Source organism: Callospermophilus lateralis, chromosome 3 (assembly GCF_048772815.1).
Source record: "Callospermophilus lateralis isolate mCalLat2 chromosome 3, mCalLat2.hap1, whole genome shotgun sequence".
In the NCBI taxonomy this organism is placed as follows: domain Eukaryota; kingdom Metazoa; phylum Chordata; class Mammalia; order Rodentia; family Sciuridae; genus Callospermophilus; species Callospermophilus lateralis.
This window is the reverse complement of record NC_135307.1, coordinates 81,148,506-81,165,530: the sequence shown is the minus strand read 5'-3', so window position 1 is coordinate 81,165,530 and position 17,025 is coordinate 81,148,506. Positions and strand designations below refer to the sequence as shown.

Sequence of the window (17,025 nt, the reverse complement as noted above, 5' to 3'; positions counted from 1 at the left end):
AAAAAATTTTTTTAAAAAAATATCTGTTTTCCAGGATAGCTGTAATGTTACATTCCCACCTTGGGAACGGTAACTGGTATCTATCAAGTGTACAGGAGTTCCCTTTGTTCCACATCCTTGCCAACCCATTTTCTCTTTTTAAGTAATGGCCATGTTAACAGGTATGAGGTGGTATTTCGTGGTGATTTTACATTTGGAGGCTGGTGTATTAGGACTTGGTAGGCTATGATAAGAATTCTACCTTTCCCATAATGAGACAGGAAGCTACTGGAGGGTTTTGAGTAGTGGAATGAATTGATCTCAGGTTTAAAAGACGCTGGCACTGTCTAGAGACATGAGTGAGAAACAAAGTCAGAGGTGATTACAGTAACTGTGACAAGAGATGGCAGGAGATGGTAGATGGTGGTAAGGATGTAAGTTGGTGCAACTTACAACTATGTTAAAGGTAGAATGGACAGGATTTCTTAGTGATGTGGATGTGAAGTCAAAGAGAATCAGTATAACTTCAAGATATGTTTTATTTTCTTTCTTTTGCTTGAACAACCTAAAGAAAGGAGTTTCCATGTCCTGAAGTAGAGGAAGAGACAATCCATTGGACATCCTAAACTTGAGGTGCCTCTTGGACATCCAAGTGGAGATATAGAATGTGCAGGTGGAGGTATAAGTCTGGAATTCAGAGGAGAGGTTTAATCTGGGGGGACAAATGTGTTGTAAGCTATACAAAGCTTTTGAGTCATGAAACCACCATAGAGAAGGGTGCAGGAAAGAAGAGCACCTAAGGATTCAATCCTCTCTACCCCAGCATTAGAGAGGGGGAAATGAGACCGAAAAGGAGCTTCCAGAGCATAGGAGAAAAAAGTAAATTAATGTGTATTTCATGAATGTATATTTCACAACCCAAATGATGAAAGTGTGAAAGGAAAGGGAAGCTTTATCAACTTTGATTCTTGGTCTCATGAAATTTCCCTCTTACTGCACTTTGCAATAATCAAGGATCCAGAGATAGGTGAGTAGCCGTTCCAAATTTTTGACAGATGCTAAGACACAGAAATACCAAAGGGGTAATTAGACTAAAACTAAAAGCAAAGCAAAAGCAATGACAAATTTTTCAAAAAGCTGACTCTCATCCTTGGAGAGTTGGACTTTGGACTGGTTATACACGTTTAGTTGATAAAGTTGGGCTACTTGCTAAATATTTGTGAAGATGTGGGTGTGACCTCATTCTAAAACTTTACCCAAAAACTTAATCTAAAACCTTAAGTTTATAATTTATAAAGTAGGATTAAGAATATTTGAATGTGGGACTGGGGTTGTGGCTCAGTGGTAGAGTACTGACCTAGCATGTGAGAGGCACTGGGTTCAATCCTCAGCACCACATAAAAATAAAGGTGCTGTGTCCATCTACAACTAAAAATAAATATTTAAAAAATTTTAAAAATTGGAATGTCTCAAGGGTCACTATAGAAGCAAATATCAGTCCTCTAAGAGAAGTTTTTATTGTGTAATTTTTATGCATAAGCATTTTTGTTAATGTGATTAGTTTTCAGAATATGATTCTTTTCATAGAATTCACAAATGTTTCTCTGTGCAGTGCTCAGGTACTATGTTAGGCACTGAGGATTCATAGGGAAAGGGGAGACTCTTAAAACTGAAAGATGCAAATAGTAAAAACTATTCATATTTGGAACATATGAAATAGATGACCAGTGCCATTAATCTCTGAAATAATCTGCAGATTGTCTCATCAATCCAAAAAGCCCATCCATTTTCTTTCTTTCTTTTTTTTTCTCTCCTGGTGCTAGGGATTGACCCCAGGGGTGCTTTACCACTGAGTCACATCCCTAGCCATTTTTTTTTTATTTTTTGAGAGTGAAACACTAAGTTGTAGAGGCTGACTGGAACTTGCAGTCCTCCTTTCTCAGCCTTTGGAGTTGCTGGAATCTCAGGCATGAACCACTGTCCTTGGCCCCCACTTATTTTTTATTGAAGAGATGATTTGGGGTAAAGCTTCAGATTAAGTTGACATCCATGTCTTTACCTATATTTAGCAAGTAACTCTAACTTTATCAGTTCCCTAAAATAGAGCCTGATGTTCAAGACCAGTGGGTAGGACATATCTTCCCCTTTAAAGCAGCAAATGGTTATGGATTTTACTCTGCATTTGAACATGGACCTTGAGCTCTGCTGGCCTGCATGCTGTCCCATGTGTTCAGGCTCATGAGCTTCTCAGCACTGGTGATGCGCAGATCTAACTATAGGGCTGTCATCAGCTGCCTGATGATCTACCTTAAATAGAGCTGTCAGCCATTTTGTCTTGTCCCAGAATGTTCTTTACTAACAACCCAAAGAGAAGAGAGAGAGCCAAGGTGCTCCACCATCAGCTCAGAAATGGCAAACGTGGCACTCTGTTGTTCCAGCCGTTGGGCTGTGAGCCAGGGAGTGAGAAGGCAACAATAAGAGGGAATAAGCAAACTCCATTTTCAAGTTCAAAGTTCTTTAGCCAAAAGTACTTGCTTTGTCAGAGATGACCTGTGACAGTGCATGTCCTTGTTCAGGGACAATCACTCAACACCACCACAGGTTGAGTCTATGACTGGAGGACCTGGCGCGTATAAACCACATAGCTTGGAGGGAATCTGACATATGATACACCTTGGATTTTAACCACTTTCCCCCTTTTATTTCACATTTTGAATTGATGATCACTCCCTCCAATATTGCAGTCACTGGACGCAGAAATGTTTTTATTGGCTTCAGCACTCTGGCTGTTCTCCCTGGCATTGTGCTGTATGATTTTTTTTTTTTTTTTTTTTTTTTTTTTTTTTTTTTACTATTCAGTGTTGTTTGACCATGTAAAGGGCTTCAAGCTATTTTTATCAACACCATCACTATGAGCCTTAGAGACAGCAGGCATGAATTCAGTTCTATTGGTAAGGTCAGTATCTTGGAGTAAGAGATCCAGTTTGGCATCATGATAAAGAAGACAGACTCCTCAGACAACCCTCAGTTCAAGGTCTGGGTGTCTCATTTAGAAACTGTGTGGCACTGGGCATTCACTTACCCTTTCTGTGCCTCACCGCTTTATCAAGTAGGGAGCATATTAGTATCCACATTCTAGGGTTTTGTAAGGATTAAATGGTTACTGTAATGCAGTGGTACATAATGACTGTTTTTTAGATATTCACTGTTATTAAAATTGCATAACTCCTCTGAGCTTTGGTGTCCACACTTGTAAAGTGGTTATGTTTTTAGGTTGACTTAAATAATCTAGGGGGATATATCAGTATAGTGTCTGATGGAGAAGTGCTAAATGAATGATATCATCGATAACAAGAAATACAATCTAAACACTTTTGAAATGAACTTAAAAACCTCATTTATCACTTTGTTATGTCAGCATCTGTTCTCATTTGATTATTCCATTCTGGCTCATCAATGAAACAGTGACCCTATGGGTGAGAGTAAGGAAATCTCTTGTAATCTGATTGTCTATCTGTCAGTCAACATGTTTTTGTCAAACATGCCATTCCCAGCTTGGATGAAAAAGCATAAGTTTTCTGCTCTCATAAAGTTTAGGTTATAATGTAAAAATATATCCATGCAATAAATTATAATTTGGCATAAAATACATTAGTCACCAGAGTTCCATTGCATGGGTATAGCTCTACAGAGAAGATAATGCTCTGTGATGCCATGAGAATATAGGCATGGGAGCAGGGGATGTCTCCTAACCAGATTTTAAAACAAAAAAACACATGCCTATCATTGGGGATTGTCAGTTCGCCTGATTCAGATATAGTAGGTGACATGGGACTGGGAATTTGGAAGTCCTCAAATGCTAGTTCAGGAAGTTTGTATTTGTTTTGTGAACATTGGAGAGAAAGCCATTGAGAATTTTCAGTAGGAAAAGCATCAGAACTCTGTCTCTGGAAACAGGCCAGATTAAGAACGTCAAAAGAGCCTGTCGTACCCTCAGACCTTCAATCTCCTTTTTCTCCTTAGCCATTGCCTGAGAAAGGGATTTCCCAACCTGTCCAGTTCTGCCAATGGGCCTCTAGCTGCTTCTGGAGGAGTTGCCACATGACCGTGCCTCTGGCCACCTGGGGCCTCTAGGGTTCTAGAACCATCCACCTATTCCTAAACGAAGTTAGGAATTCGTTTAGGAATAGGTGGAGGTTTAGAACCCTAGAGGCCCAGGTGGCCAGAGGCACCGGTCATGTGGCAACTCCTCAGAAGCAGCTAGAGGCCTGGAGAATGGACAGATTGGGAAATCCTTAACTTCAGGCGTCTCAGGAGAAAAATGAGATGGGAAGGATTCATCAGAAAGAAGAGCTGGGAGGACAGATTGAATATGGGAATGGAGGGTTTAAAGAGGAAGCATTTTGGAAGCGTAAGCTTGACTGGGAGGCAGTGAGGCATGAGAATGAAGGAGATGGAGCCAGATATGTTAGATAGAGCTCAACAGTGGGAGCAGATCCAGCCGAGACACTTTGACCTCTTGGATTACAAGCAGGGCATCTTTATATGATCCTGAAGATATTATTCCCTAGGGACTTAAAAGATTCATACCCCTTACCCATAAGGACAAGGGGCTGAAACTGAAAGGTCTTGTTATTCACCCCTACCTTACTGATTACCCTCCAACTTGGCACTTTCTTCTGTTTCTCTTTCTTTTATTAAAGATATTATATGTAGTTATTTGATATTGACTGAATTATATGTGCTCTGATTCCTACAAAAAAGAATATCTATGGTTTTATCCCAGTGAAATCAGAATTAGAACAAGCTGAAAATAAGGAAGCAGGAGACCATAAATTTATAATGGCATATAACCCCTCAGTTTTTACTTTTTTTTCCTATCAAAAGATCAGCCATTCTTACTGAAGCAGAGGAAATAAGTGGGGTGGAGGTGGCTTCTTGGAACTGGAAAACTTGAAGTTGAACTTGTCTAATGGAACTAAGAGAATGAAAAAGCAAGAGATCAGTTTCAAAGAGTGGAAGAGTCTAGTTTTGATTTTAGAAATGGAATTGTTTCAGGTGATGGCAAAGAAGGTTTATCATGGTATGTTACTGTAGCAGAGTAGAAATAGTTGGATACAGAAGTTCATTTTGGACAGATGGTCCACATAAACCATAAAGTTACTTGGGATGATAGCTGAAGTGGAGTAGAGAAAAGCTGGAAGCTAGTCTTTGTACCCACAAGTTCATTATTACATAATTAATGGGTCTTTCCTTATAAAACAGCGTATAGCCATAGTATCCTAGCAGGATGCTTTGTCATTGGTAGATAGTCAGTAGACTGAAGTTGTATTAGATTTTTTTTGATTGTCATTAAGAGTCACGTAAATGATAAGTATCTAAAGATGATGTGGAGGGTAGATTTTTCATACCAAAATGGAAGAGGTTTTGCACATAGATGAAGAGTAATAGTCTAAATGTAGCACTGGGACTAATGAGAGGAATGCAAGCCTCTATAGAGCTAGAAGCAAGATGCAGAAGCATTTGCAACCTCTGATTAAGGGGGGTGCCTTGGAAATGATACCTTTGGGCAGTACCCAAATTTGATTTAGAGCAAACTGAGAAAGGATGAGAAATAATTGCTTAGCAGGGAGACAGTGCAGGTCAGTACAGGCATGAGTAAATTTGGAAAGGCTGGCAATTGAAGGGGCTTGTGTTTGGTATATTAGTAGGAAATGAAAGCAGCAATGAGATCAGTTGAATTAACTCATCTTGTGACTCCAAAAGGAATTTGCTGAAAAGATTTTAGTATATCAAGCACTTGAAGGTTCCAGATGTCTGGCTGTTGTAGGGAACAAAGGCAGGTGCAGGCTGCCACTCCAGGTGGTGTCAGCAGCTAGGTCAGCCTTGAGCATAAGGTTCCAGATGGAATCTGGAAAAAAAAATAGTAGTATTAAAAGAAGCATCAGTTTGGCCAAGAACTCCACACTCACATGTGTGTCACTCAGACTGCCCAAATATAAACACGCTGGGACAGGGCCGCTCCTCACAAATTGAATCAGAACAGGTTTGTTTCTTCCATCACTTTCTTGGAATCCTGTGTTTTAAGGATATGGAAAATCTCAGAAGACAAACAGACCCCGAGCAATCTAGTGCAAGGTCAAATCATGGTGATTTGGGCACCTTGGAAGGAAAGGGAATGGAAAAAGCAGTCATGGAAAGGGACCTTGAAAGCAAACTTTAAAGGGGAAACTTGATTTCACTGATTTGTGGGAAAATGTGGTCCGTAATCAGATGCTTTTTTCTTTCAAATGCCAATTTTGGGTTCTTGTTATTTGTTTTACCAGTGAATTTTGTATTTCTCAATGCAGAGTGTTCTTGGTATTTTGGAAGAAAAAAAATAATGTACATTGAGGACTTCTTCTTACATTATAGACCATTTAACTTCCATGACCCCGGGTTCCAAATGCAAGTAGCAGCCCCCAGTAATTTTGACAACTAAGAGTGTTCCATTACTGCCAGTACTCTTTAGGAAGGTCACATCAGTTCTGGTAGATACGGGATCTAGATGGAAACTCCACACAGAGAATATTTCATTCCTTTCAGACATTTCACTGAACCCAAATTTTAGGAACAGTGATATTCTGGAGTTTTCTTCTGTCTCAATTAAAATGAGAACCTTGAATTCTGACTTCACATAAGCAGAAGCTCTTGAATTTTTTACTGACTCAATAAGATAATGGACAATGACATTTCAGTGCCTTAGTAAAACTCTTCCCCCACCCCCAGTCTTTTCATACATCTGCAATTTGTGGCTTCCCCAATTTCACCATAGCCCCTCACCTATTTGGGGCAGCAGCAGACATTTTTGTGGGCTCTGTTAGTAGTGACCATGTTCACACTCCCACCTAGTGGACTCATTTTATTTATTGACTTGACAGATACATCATAGACAACAGTTTAAGAAACCATTTTGAATTAGTCTACCTCTCCGACACTGCTTAAGTCAACTTTTTCACTGCTGTGACTAAAAGACCTGATAATTATAGAGGAGGGAAAGTTTATTGGAGGACTCATGGTTTCAGAGATCTCAGTTCATTGACAGCTGGCTCCATTCCTCACGGGGGAAGAGTACGATGGAGGGAAGCAGCTCACATGATCAGGAAGCAGACTCCACTAGCTAGATACAAAATATATACCCCCAAACCACACCCCCAATACCCACATCCTCTAGCCTCACCCTACTACCTTCAGTTACCACTCGGTTAATCCCCGTCAAGGGGTTAATTTACTGATGGATTGGTCCTAACCCAGTCATTTCTCCTCTAAACCTTCTTGCATTGTCTCACACATAATCTTTTGGGGGACACTTCACATTCAAACCATAACAGATACTCAAGGACAAACCCCAGTACTGGGGGGACATGAGGACAAGACAAAGCAATGGATGAAATAATGCTAGGGAGGAACCTGCAACCGGCTCTCCTCTTTGGTCACGTTTTTAACCTGACCACACTGTAGTCTTTCTGATGTTTAACTTGATAGGGAGCATGAGAGGAGCAGGGATGAAAGCTTTGGCAGGAAAAAGGTCTTCCTTTCTACTTCAGGCAAGAAGTGCACATATGAGTGAAAATGGAGTCCAGACTCCTTCCTAGGACCATCAGCAAGAGGAATGCGGTTAAAGCAAGCTTTCTGAAATTTTAGGAGGGCTGCGTTTGAGAATGTGGGAAGGAGCTCCCTTCCTTGAGAATTCAGAATGGCTCTTCTGCTTGACCTTTAACTCTTCCTTCCAATCTGGATCATCAAGGCTTCTTTTCCCACTCCCCTTCTGTGACACTCCAGAACTTTAATCCATCATTCCCAGCACATGTGCTGCCTACTGCCGATTCTTTCTTCCCCCAACAAAACATTTCTTCCACAACTTGAAGTGAGCTCTCCCTTCATTAATGTCACTTCACTCCATTTGCTTCTGTGTCTGTTCCCTCTAATCCCACTTTATTGCTTTAGTCCATATTTGGAAAGATTGCTTAGATTTATTTTTATGTTCATCTAAGCATTGAAGTTTTTTGCTCAGCCATATAGATTGTATGCCTTTTTGTGTATCTCAGAAGCGAGGCCCATGCCGTATGCAGTCTCTCCTCTCCCCAGTCAGGCTAAGTATTCTTTATCTGATCAAAATGCTCAGACTAGAAATGTTTTGGATGTCAGATTTTTTTTTTCAGATCTTGGGATATTTGCATATATATGACATATCTTGAGGATGAGATTCAAGTCTAAACACACAAATTATTTTATATACACATCTAATGCATAGGTAATTTTATTTAATATTCTTAGTGTACCTGTGTTTTGACTGTGGCCCATTGTAGGAAGTCAGCTGTGGAATTTTGCACTTGCGGCCTTATTCTGAATTCAAAAGAGTTTTTGATTTTGGAGCATTTTGGACTGAGGATTTTCAGATGAGAGATGCTAAACCTATATTTGCTTTGACTGACTTTACTCCAGAAGTTAGTAGCATTCTGATTCACAGCAGATGCTCCGTAATGCCATGTGAATATAAGCATGTGGATAAAAACTCTCCTTCACTAACAAGGTTTAAAACAAAAGAAAGGATGTGCCTGTCATTGGGGATTGGCGCCTGCCTAATTCTGAGGGAGACGGCCTCATTCCACTCACACCGTGTCTCTTCTCCTGGCAGGAAGATGAAGTGGTACTCCAGTGCATCGCAAGCATTCACAAGGAGCAAAGGAAGTTCTGCCTGGCTGCTGAGGGGCTTGGGAATCGGCTCTGCTTCTTGGAACCCACCTCAGAAGCCAAGGTGAGATCAATTGCCTGTCCTATACCTTTCCCTGTTGGCCTCTCTCTAGTCATTCAGGGGAAGAGACTGCCAAAGATGAAGAAATGAAGAAGAAAGTTGGAAGAAAAGACAGATTTATTTTTCAAACTGGAAGCAAATCAAACTCTCCTAGCCTGAGAAATGGGGTAAAGTAGGATCCCCAAACAGTGAAGGAGTAGAGGTGCTCCTGTCTGTCAGCATTCTCCAGGATGCCAGGATCCCTTGAGCTTGCCCTGACTGAGGAGAATGCCTTCTTTGTTATTAATTCCTAGAAATCTAAGTGCATGTTCTTTCCTCCCAGCAGTCATTTTTTTTTTCACTATGGGTCTCTGAGTTGCTTATGCAGCAAGCACACCCCCTTTGAGTTCTGACTGGGTGGATAGAGATTGTTCTAACGGTTTGCCTACTGGGACCTGATGGGGGAGAGGACCATTTGCTCTGGTCCCTCCCTTCCTTGGGGCCAAACTTTTCTTCCTTCATTTTCAGCCTATGTCTGTTTTTTCATAATCTGTATGTCAAGTGGGTCTGTGTGCCCAGCATTTTGGGAGCATATTGAAGTCCTGACAAGACCTGTATATCGGGATTCTCCAAAGAAATGGGACCATGTGGGTGGGTGGGTGGATACAGATAGGTTTATTATAAGAAATTCATTCATGTAATTGTGATGGCTGGTGAGTCTGAAATCTCAAGATGAGATCAGCTGGAAACTCAGGCTGAGTTAATGCTGTAGTTAGAAGCAGAATTTCTTCTCCAGGAAACCTGACTTGTTGTTCATAAGGTCATCAATTGATTAGATGAGGCATAGCCAAGCTACCAAAGATAATTGCCTTTATTGAAGGTCGAGTGTAGATGTTAATTCTATTCTAAAATCTACACAATACTGTCACATCAAAACTTTGATTAAATAACTGTAATATGAACTAGCCAAGTTAACATACAACCAACCATCACATCCTCTAAGCTGTTTTTCTTAGAGCATTTTTTAAAATCAGAAAATGATTTGCACAATCACTGGAATGTCATTTCCCACATAATCATGCACAACACAAACACATTTTGGTCAGGAGTGATGGCCATATCTCCCAGAAGATCCTTCGTTCATGTAGATGCTTCCCCATCCTACCTAGGACATGGATTTCTGAGGACCAGCATTGGTCAGTAACTTGTGGGACTAAGTCTACTTAAAATAGTGGCAAGACAAAGAGTTTTGTCTTTTTTGAGGTCTTAGACTTGATTTCCCTGAGCTCTTTTTCTCATTTGCGTTTGTTTTTTAGCTAGGTATTTTTCTATTCATTCTCAGAAGTCTGAGATAATAAGAAGATAACTATATTCAAAGTCAAGAAGTTAATCTTCAACCATTAACTAATCATATGACCATGGACAAGTTTTCTCATCTGCCAAATTGAATGTAATATGGTGCAGTTGAAGGAGTGCTGGCCTGAATTAGAAACTATTTTGTAGACACTCCTGAGTAGGGCATGAGGCAATGATTTGGGGAACAGGTTCTAGAGCCAGATTGGCAGAATTGGAATTCTGCCTTCACCACTCACCAGGTAAGCCCAGACCTTGGGCAAATGTATCTCACCTGAGTTGAGTTTCCTCATCTGCCTAGTGGGAATAAATTTTTATCTACCTAACAAGCTTGTTCTCAGGATTAAAGGGGTGAATACATGTTAGTACAGGTAAATTGCCTAGCAAATGATAAGCTCTACATAATCATTGTTTAGTGTGATTTAATTTTGGGCAACCTAATTAAATTGAAACCTGGTTTCTGGTGACTGCAAATAAAGAGAAATGATATATATGAAGGTTGTAGTACTGAACCTAATGTTACACACTGAATAAGAGCTAGAGTTGATTACAATACTAAGTCATATTGTTATCTTTTTTTTACTTAAAAAGCTTATGTTATGTGAATGGCAGAAAATTTGTGGGTCAGCTTCAAACTTACAAAATCTCAAGCTTTAAAATGAAAGTCTTAAAGATTAATTTACTTGTAAAATTACATAATTCTATAAGCATGACTCTATTTAAATTGATCCAACTTAAACCAGATTAAAAAATAAAACTATATATTGTGACCTAACAATGCTTGTATACCCCAGGTATAAAAATGACAATTCATATCACTCTTGAGTGCCTTAGGGATGAGAAAATATTCTAAATCCCTCTTGGCTAAATGATTCTAATGTTAATTTTTTCATTCTGTATTTAAATAAGATAACAGACTGAAGATACAGTAAATCATACATAATCTTACCACCTGGTCACAACTGTTTTCATTCTTGTCTTTGTCCTCTGGCATGTGTATATGGTCAAAGTTGAACTCACAGTGGCTATTCGAACATTATACTTTAGTTTCAGCCAGTTCCTCATTGCTATGTAATCTTTCTCAATGTTAAAAAAAAAAAAATCATGCTTGTGGTTTCATTGGTTTATTTTACCTTTCTGGAATAGATATTGAGGAATGGAATCCATAGGGTCTTTTCAGAAGTCTGTAGGACCCGGATACCTTTTCAAATCCCAGCATTCACCTTCTTTAATCCGTAGGATCAGGGACGTGCTTTCCCAAAAGATTATATCAACTGTCACAGTTGACATTCCCACTATCTTTGTGTGTGTGTCTTTAAGCAATTGTACCACCAAAGTTGTCATAGAGAAATAGGGGCAAGATCATGGAAAAGATAGAGTAGGTTTTCAGATTTCCTATCGTTTCTGGGAACAGCCTTGCTTAGATGAGCCCACTTTGTGAGAGCTTCATTCTCTCCTAAGATCAGCTCCAACTATGCATGCCTCTCTCTAGCTGCCTGTCCCCTGCCTTTTCACTAATAGTTGTTCTAATTTTCTTCCCTCAAATTTCACAACCAGCAGTGCCACTCTTAGGTTCTTGGAACCTAAGATAAGTCATGCAGTGAGGTGAGAAGGTGTATTTCCGAGCTTGGTGCTGAGCACGGGGCACAGACATCAAACACCGTACTCATCAGCTGCTTATGAAGCAACCAATGATCTTGGATGTTCCCAGCCCAGGGCATTGCAAGCTAGTTGAGACTCAGTAAAGTAAGATGAACTCTAGGGGTAAGGAAAGGATTAGAGAAAGAAGAGTTGAGATAAGGTGGTCAAAAGATCTTTTTCATGTCTGGGTCTGTAAAAAGGAGGTCCAAAGAATGAGATGGTAGGAAATAAGCAAATAAGCATAAACTCATCATAACTGTCTAGCACTGCGGAGAGTTCTTGTGATTTGACCCTGTATGATGTGGCCTATCCTTCCTTGAAGGTCCCCTAAATCTGCTGGTATTAGATGGTGGAAGCACAACTACTCAGATTCCCTATCAAGTAACCACAGGTCCAGGAATTAAAAAGGGACCTTGCTTTGTAGGAAAGACTCAGTTATAACCAGAGACCAAGACACATAAAGAGGAAATGTTCTTTTATTTTCTTAATAGTAATAAATGCCATTTATGATCATTTTAAAGTAGAAAACATATCAGGACTGGTCTTCTCAAAATACAAAAGATGAGAACACTGGCTTCCTAAATAGAAGTGCCAAGCAATGCTCTTATGCAGAAATTCTTACAGCTGTTTAGGGACTGGCTCTGAATTTCCCACCCCCAGATTCCTGCTCAGGCCACAGCAGGCTGATATGAAAGTCATCATGGCGTAAATGCCTCAGGCACCGCAGGAGCCAATATATCTTACAACAACTTCACAAGCACAGCATTTGGGGACCCTGCAAAAGATGTCTCTAACTACAAGTGTTGCCACACTCATGCAATCACAAAGATGTGGCTGCCCATAAGTTATGGATGGTCTGCCCAGGCCAGATGCAGGCTGCCAATCAGGAGTCACTTTCATCACCAGCAGTGTTCCCTGGTAACAATCAACATGCCAGTTTTATCTGATTACCCCAGGAACAAAACTGGAAAGTTAATTGAGAGGTTAAATTCCCATGCAGAAGTAGAAAACAGTTTCACAACCCTTATCCCACAGTAATCTTCATTGACGACAATCGCTCAACTTCTGTGGTCTTGTCAGACGTCTGTAGGACCCGGATACCTTTTCAAATCCCAGCATTCACCTTCTTTAATAATAGATCATCATCAAAAAGTGAAAAGTATATGGAACTTTTTGTTTCATTAATTTTAAAGATGAGTTAACTGAAATAGGTGGAGTGAAACAATGTAGCATAGTTCCTCTAAGTCAGTAGCAAGTTTTCTCAAATCCTTGGGCCCTGGGTGTGTGAGCACCAAGTTCTACCACCACTTCCCCCAGGAACTGAACCCAGGGGCACTTAACCACTGAGCCACATCCCCAGCCCTCTTTACATTTTTTAAATTTTGATACAGGATCTTGCTAAGTTGCTAAGACTGGCTTTGAACTCCCAATCCTCTTGCCTCAGCCTTCAGAGTCTCTTCCCTTTTGAGAAACACTTTGTCTTACTGATCATGGCTAGTTTAAACTGGAAAATCCAACTTTAAAATCCAGTTTTCAAAATGAAGGTTTTCTATTGTTTTCGCCTCCTATGTTTAAGATGAAGAATAGTCTGTTATTTCTTGAAAGCTGTACAGGTTCTCAAGATCTAAGTTTACACATTAGCCGTTGTACAAACATCATTATATAGATGACATAAATCGACATACAGTTTTTAGCTAAAAATAACTTTCCATTATTTTTTTAATCTTGAGTTTAGAATTTGCTGTTTACTCAAAAAAAAAAAAAAAAAAAAAAGTCTCCAAGTTTGCAAGACGGAGGCTAGGCCTGAGGTTATACATGTTCTTTGAACTTTTGATTTATATTTTAGTAAGTCGTATTCTCTATGGACCTGAGTATGAAAAATTAAACTACTACAAAATTTATTTCAAAAAACTCAGGTACTCGGGGCATGGTGGGATGTACCTGTAATCCCAGCAACTCTGAAGGCTGAGGCAAAAGGATCACAAGTTTGAGGCTAGCCTCAGCAATTTAGAAAGACCCTGTCTCAAAATAAAAAGAGCTGGGGACGTTGCTCAGTGGTAAAGCACCCCTGGTTTTAGTCCTTGATATCCAACAAACAAACAAAAACACCCCTACCAAACTTTCATGTAATATGAAATAGCGAATAAGTTGAGATTGTGGTTGTCTTTGTTTTTTACATTACTCGGGCATCCTGTGCTATATTCCAGGTACTTTAATGGTGCCTACTGCTTAAGTTTTATGTCCCTATGAAGCAAACATTGTCATCACAAAGAAGAAACATTAAGAGTTTCAATTGTTGAGTGATTTCCTGAAGATCCTTCACTCTAAACTTAAATGACTAATTTCTATACTACTCAGAAATAAAAGGTATCATATTTAAGGGTGAAGAAGCCACACATTATCTTTGCAGTTAGGCTTAAAGAGTACCTGGGTGCATCTTCATGCCTCTCCACAACCTTTCTATGTCTGTCCATGAATTCTTAACATCCCAAAGTTAGAACTATGCATTTAGCTTAGATCATAGAGGAACTATGAAAATATAAATGTTGTCAGCAAGCACATGAAACAGCATTTATTTTTTATAACATTTTTTACAGCATACGTGAGATTACTGTATATTTTCTTCAAAGTTTATAAAGGGGAATAAGGCAGATGACTAAGTGTTTCTGTATCTGGGATACAAGGCACAGAAATGGAAAAATTTGGGGTGGTGGGGAGCAGACTTTACTGCATTGAGTTATGCTGGTGTGCTTGTCTGTGGGCACTGCAGTTGAGCACTGTGTAAATATATAGCACTGTGGTCAGTAAACGTGACCTTGGAATCGGATGGCCTGGGCTAGTGTTTCTGCTTCCCTTAATAGCTGTGTGACCCTGGGCAAATGACTCTTTCTGCCTCAGTTTCCTCCTCTTTAAAACTGCATCCATCTCATAGAATCATTATGAGGTTTCAATGGCATACTTCAAAAAGTGCTTTACAACATCATTATATCAAAATTACTATTTTAAGCAGTAGCCTTTATGATCCCTATCATAGAGTCAGACACATACCAGGTCCTCATAAAATGTTGATTGACTCAGTTATATTGCCTGTATATTGAATTAAACTAATTAAATACTTTGAAGCCCTGGATTTTAGGATCAGGAGGACATTTACAGCTTGCAAAATATTGAGGAAAGTCAAAGTTAGGTGAAAAGTTTTAAACAATGAGTAGCTGGTTTTAAAAGTCAATGAGTCTGTGGAATATAGATTTTTAATTGTTTTTGGTTTCCCATTTGTTTCTGTGTGGTCAGAGAACAAACTGTCTGAATTCAATCTTTTGCAGTTTACTGGGACTTATTTTATGGCCCAGCATATGGTTCATGCAGCAAATGTCCCACATGTACTTCAAAAAATTGTATATTCTGCAGTTGTTGCATATCATACTTTATGAATGCCAAGAACATTCATAGTAGTGCTCAAACATTCTATACCATTACTGAATTGTACCTACTTGTTCTATCAATTTCTGGAAGGAAGGTGATAAAACTGTTGAAGGTTGTCGTCGTCTTTTAGTTCTGTCCATTTTGTGCCATGTATCATACAGCTCTATTGGTAGGTACATGTATATTTGGGCTTTTTGTTTTTCTTGATGAGTCAATTCTTGTTAAATAATCCACTCATCCTTGGTCTTATAGTACACTTTGATCTTAATGTAGGTTTATTGCCTGTGTGGTTTTGTTTTTACCATGTTTATGTATTTATATCTTTATATTTAAAATATGTCCCTCTTAAATAGCATGGAATGAGGTGCTATCAGCCTCCGCATTTGGTAGTCCCTATTGTTTAATTGAAGTGTTCAGTCCATTTGCTTTTATTACAATTAAAAATCTATACTGTTGGATTTTAGTCTTGCATCTGGCTTTTTTGTTCCCTCTGGACTTTGTTCCTTTTTGCTTTCTTTAGGAGAAATTTAGAATTTTTCTGTCCGGTTGGTTTTGTTTTGTTTTTAGTATTCCCTTTTATTTCCTGTGTTGGCTTTTTAGCTCTATCTCTTTATACAATTTTTGAGTAGTTCCTTTAGGAATTACAGCACAAATTAACTCATTGCAATCTACCTTGGATAAATATTATACAATGTTTTAAAGTATTCTTTATGCTATTAATATCATCAGGTATTTTTATTTATGTTGTAAATTGTGCAGGACATTCTCTCCTTATTACAGTCAGTCAGTCATCAGAGGGCTCAGTGGTACAAACCTGTAATCCTAGCAGCTCGAGGAGGCTGAGGCAGGAAGATTGCAAATTCAAAGTCAGTCTCAACAACTTAGTGAGGCCCTAAGCAACTTGGAGAAACTCTGTCTAAAAATAAAAAGGGCCATACATGTGGCTCAGTGATTAGTACCTCCAGGTTCAAAAAAAAAAAAACATAAAAAAGAGTGATAAAGAGACTCAGTTGTCTTAAAGAAACTGATTAGAGAGGAAAAGAGTCTTTTATACTACTGACATATTTACCATTTTAAGTACTTTTTATTCTTTCTATTAGATCCAGATTTCCACTTGGCAGGATTTTCCTTCAGTTGGAAGAATTGTCCTTTAGTATTTCTTGGGGAGCAGGTTTGCTAGAGACAACCCCTCCAGCTTTTGCTGGCTTTATTGGAAATGTCTCTTTTGTCCCTATTTTTGTGGGCTGTTTTCTCCCGATATAAAATCCTGGCTGGCCTTTTTCTTCTTCTTTCTTTCAGCACTTTAAATAAAGACGATGGCTAATTGTCCTTTGGTCTTGTTGTTTCTAATGGAAAATTAGCTCTCATTCTTACAATCATCCTTCTGTGAATAATAAGTCTTTTTTTCTTGAAGTATTTCATATTTGTTTTCTTTATAACTTTGATTTTTAGTAGTTTGAATGATGTGTTTGAGAGTAGTTTTATTTTAATTTATCCTTCTTGGGTTTTGCTGAGCTTTATAGATTTCTTGGTAGTTCTATTTCATCAAGTTTGGAAATAGGGACCATGATCCCCTAAAATACTTTATCTGCTGCCTTTGTGCTCTCCTGGAACTCAGTTGTTTATGTTACATTGTTTTATATTGTTCCACAGATCACTTTGACTATTCTTTTCTTCAACTGTTTTTTTCTATTCACACTTTAGTCTGCATATTTCCTATTGACTTATTTTTATTACTGCTTCTGTTCTAGAATGTAAATATGCTATTAACCACTTACAGTTAATTTATTTTAGGTATTTTATTTTTAAATTCAAAAATTTATTTTTAAGGTTTTTAATAGTCTCTTGAAATTATC

General features: G+C 38.8%; 1 protein-coding gene across 1 annotated transcript in view; it reads left to right on the top strand.

The window, feature by feature from the left end:
• The first annotated feature begins 6,361 nt into the window (after positions 1 to 6,361).
• The window catches only part of Ryr3 (ryanodine receptor 3), a 359,038-nt gene continuing 348,374 nt past the window's right edge, over positions 6,362 to 17,025 (top strand). Inside the window, exons 1-2 of the mRNA XM_076849384.2 lie at positions 6,362 to 6,430; positions 8,657 to 8,776. Of these exons, the coding sequence (XP_076705499.2) occupies positions 6,362 to 6,430; positions 8,657 to 8,776 (189 nt within the window). The remainder of the gene's footprint in view (positions 6,431 to 8,656; positions 8,777 to 17,025) is intronic.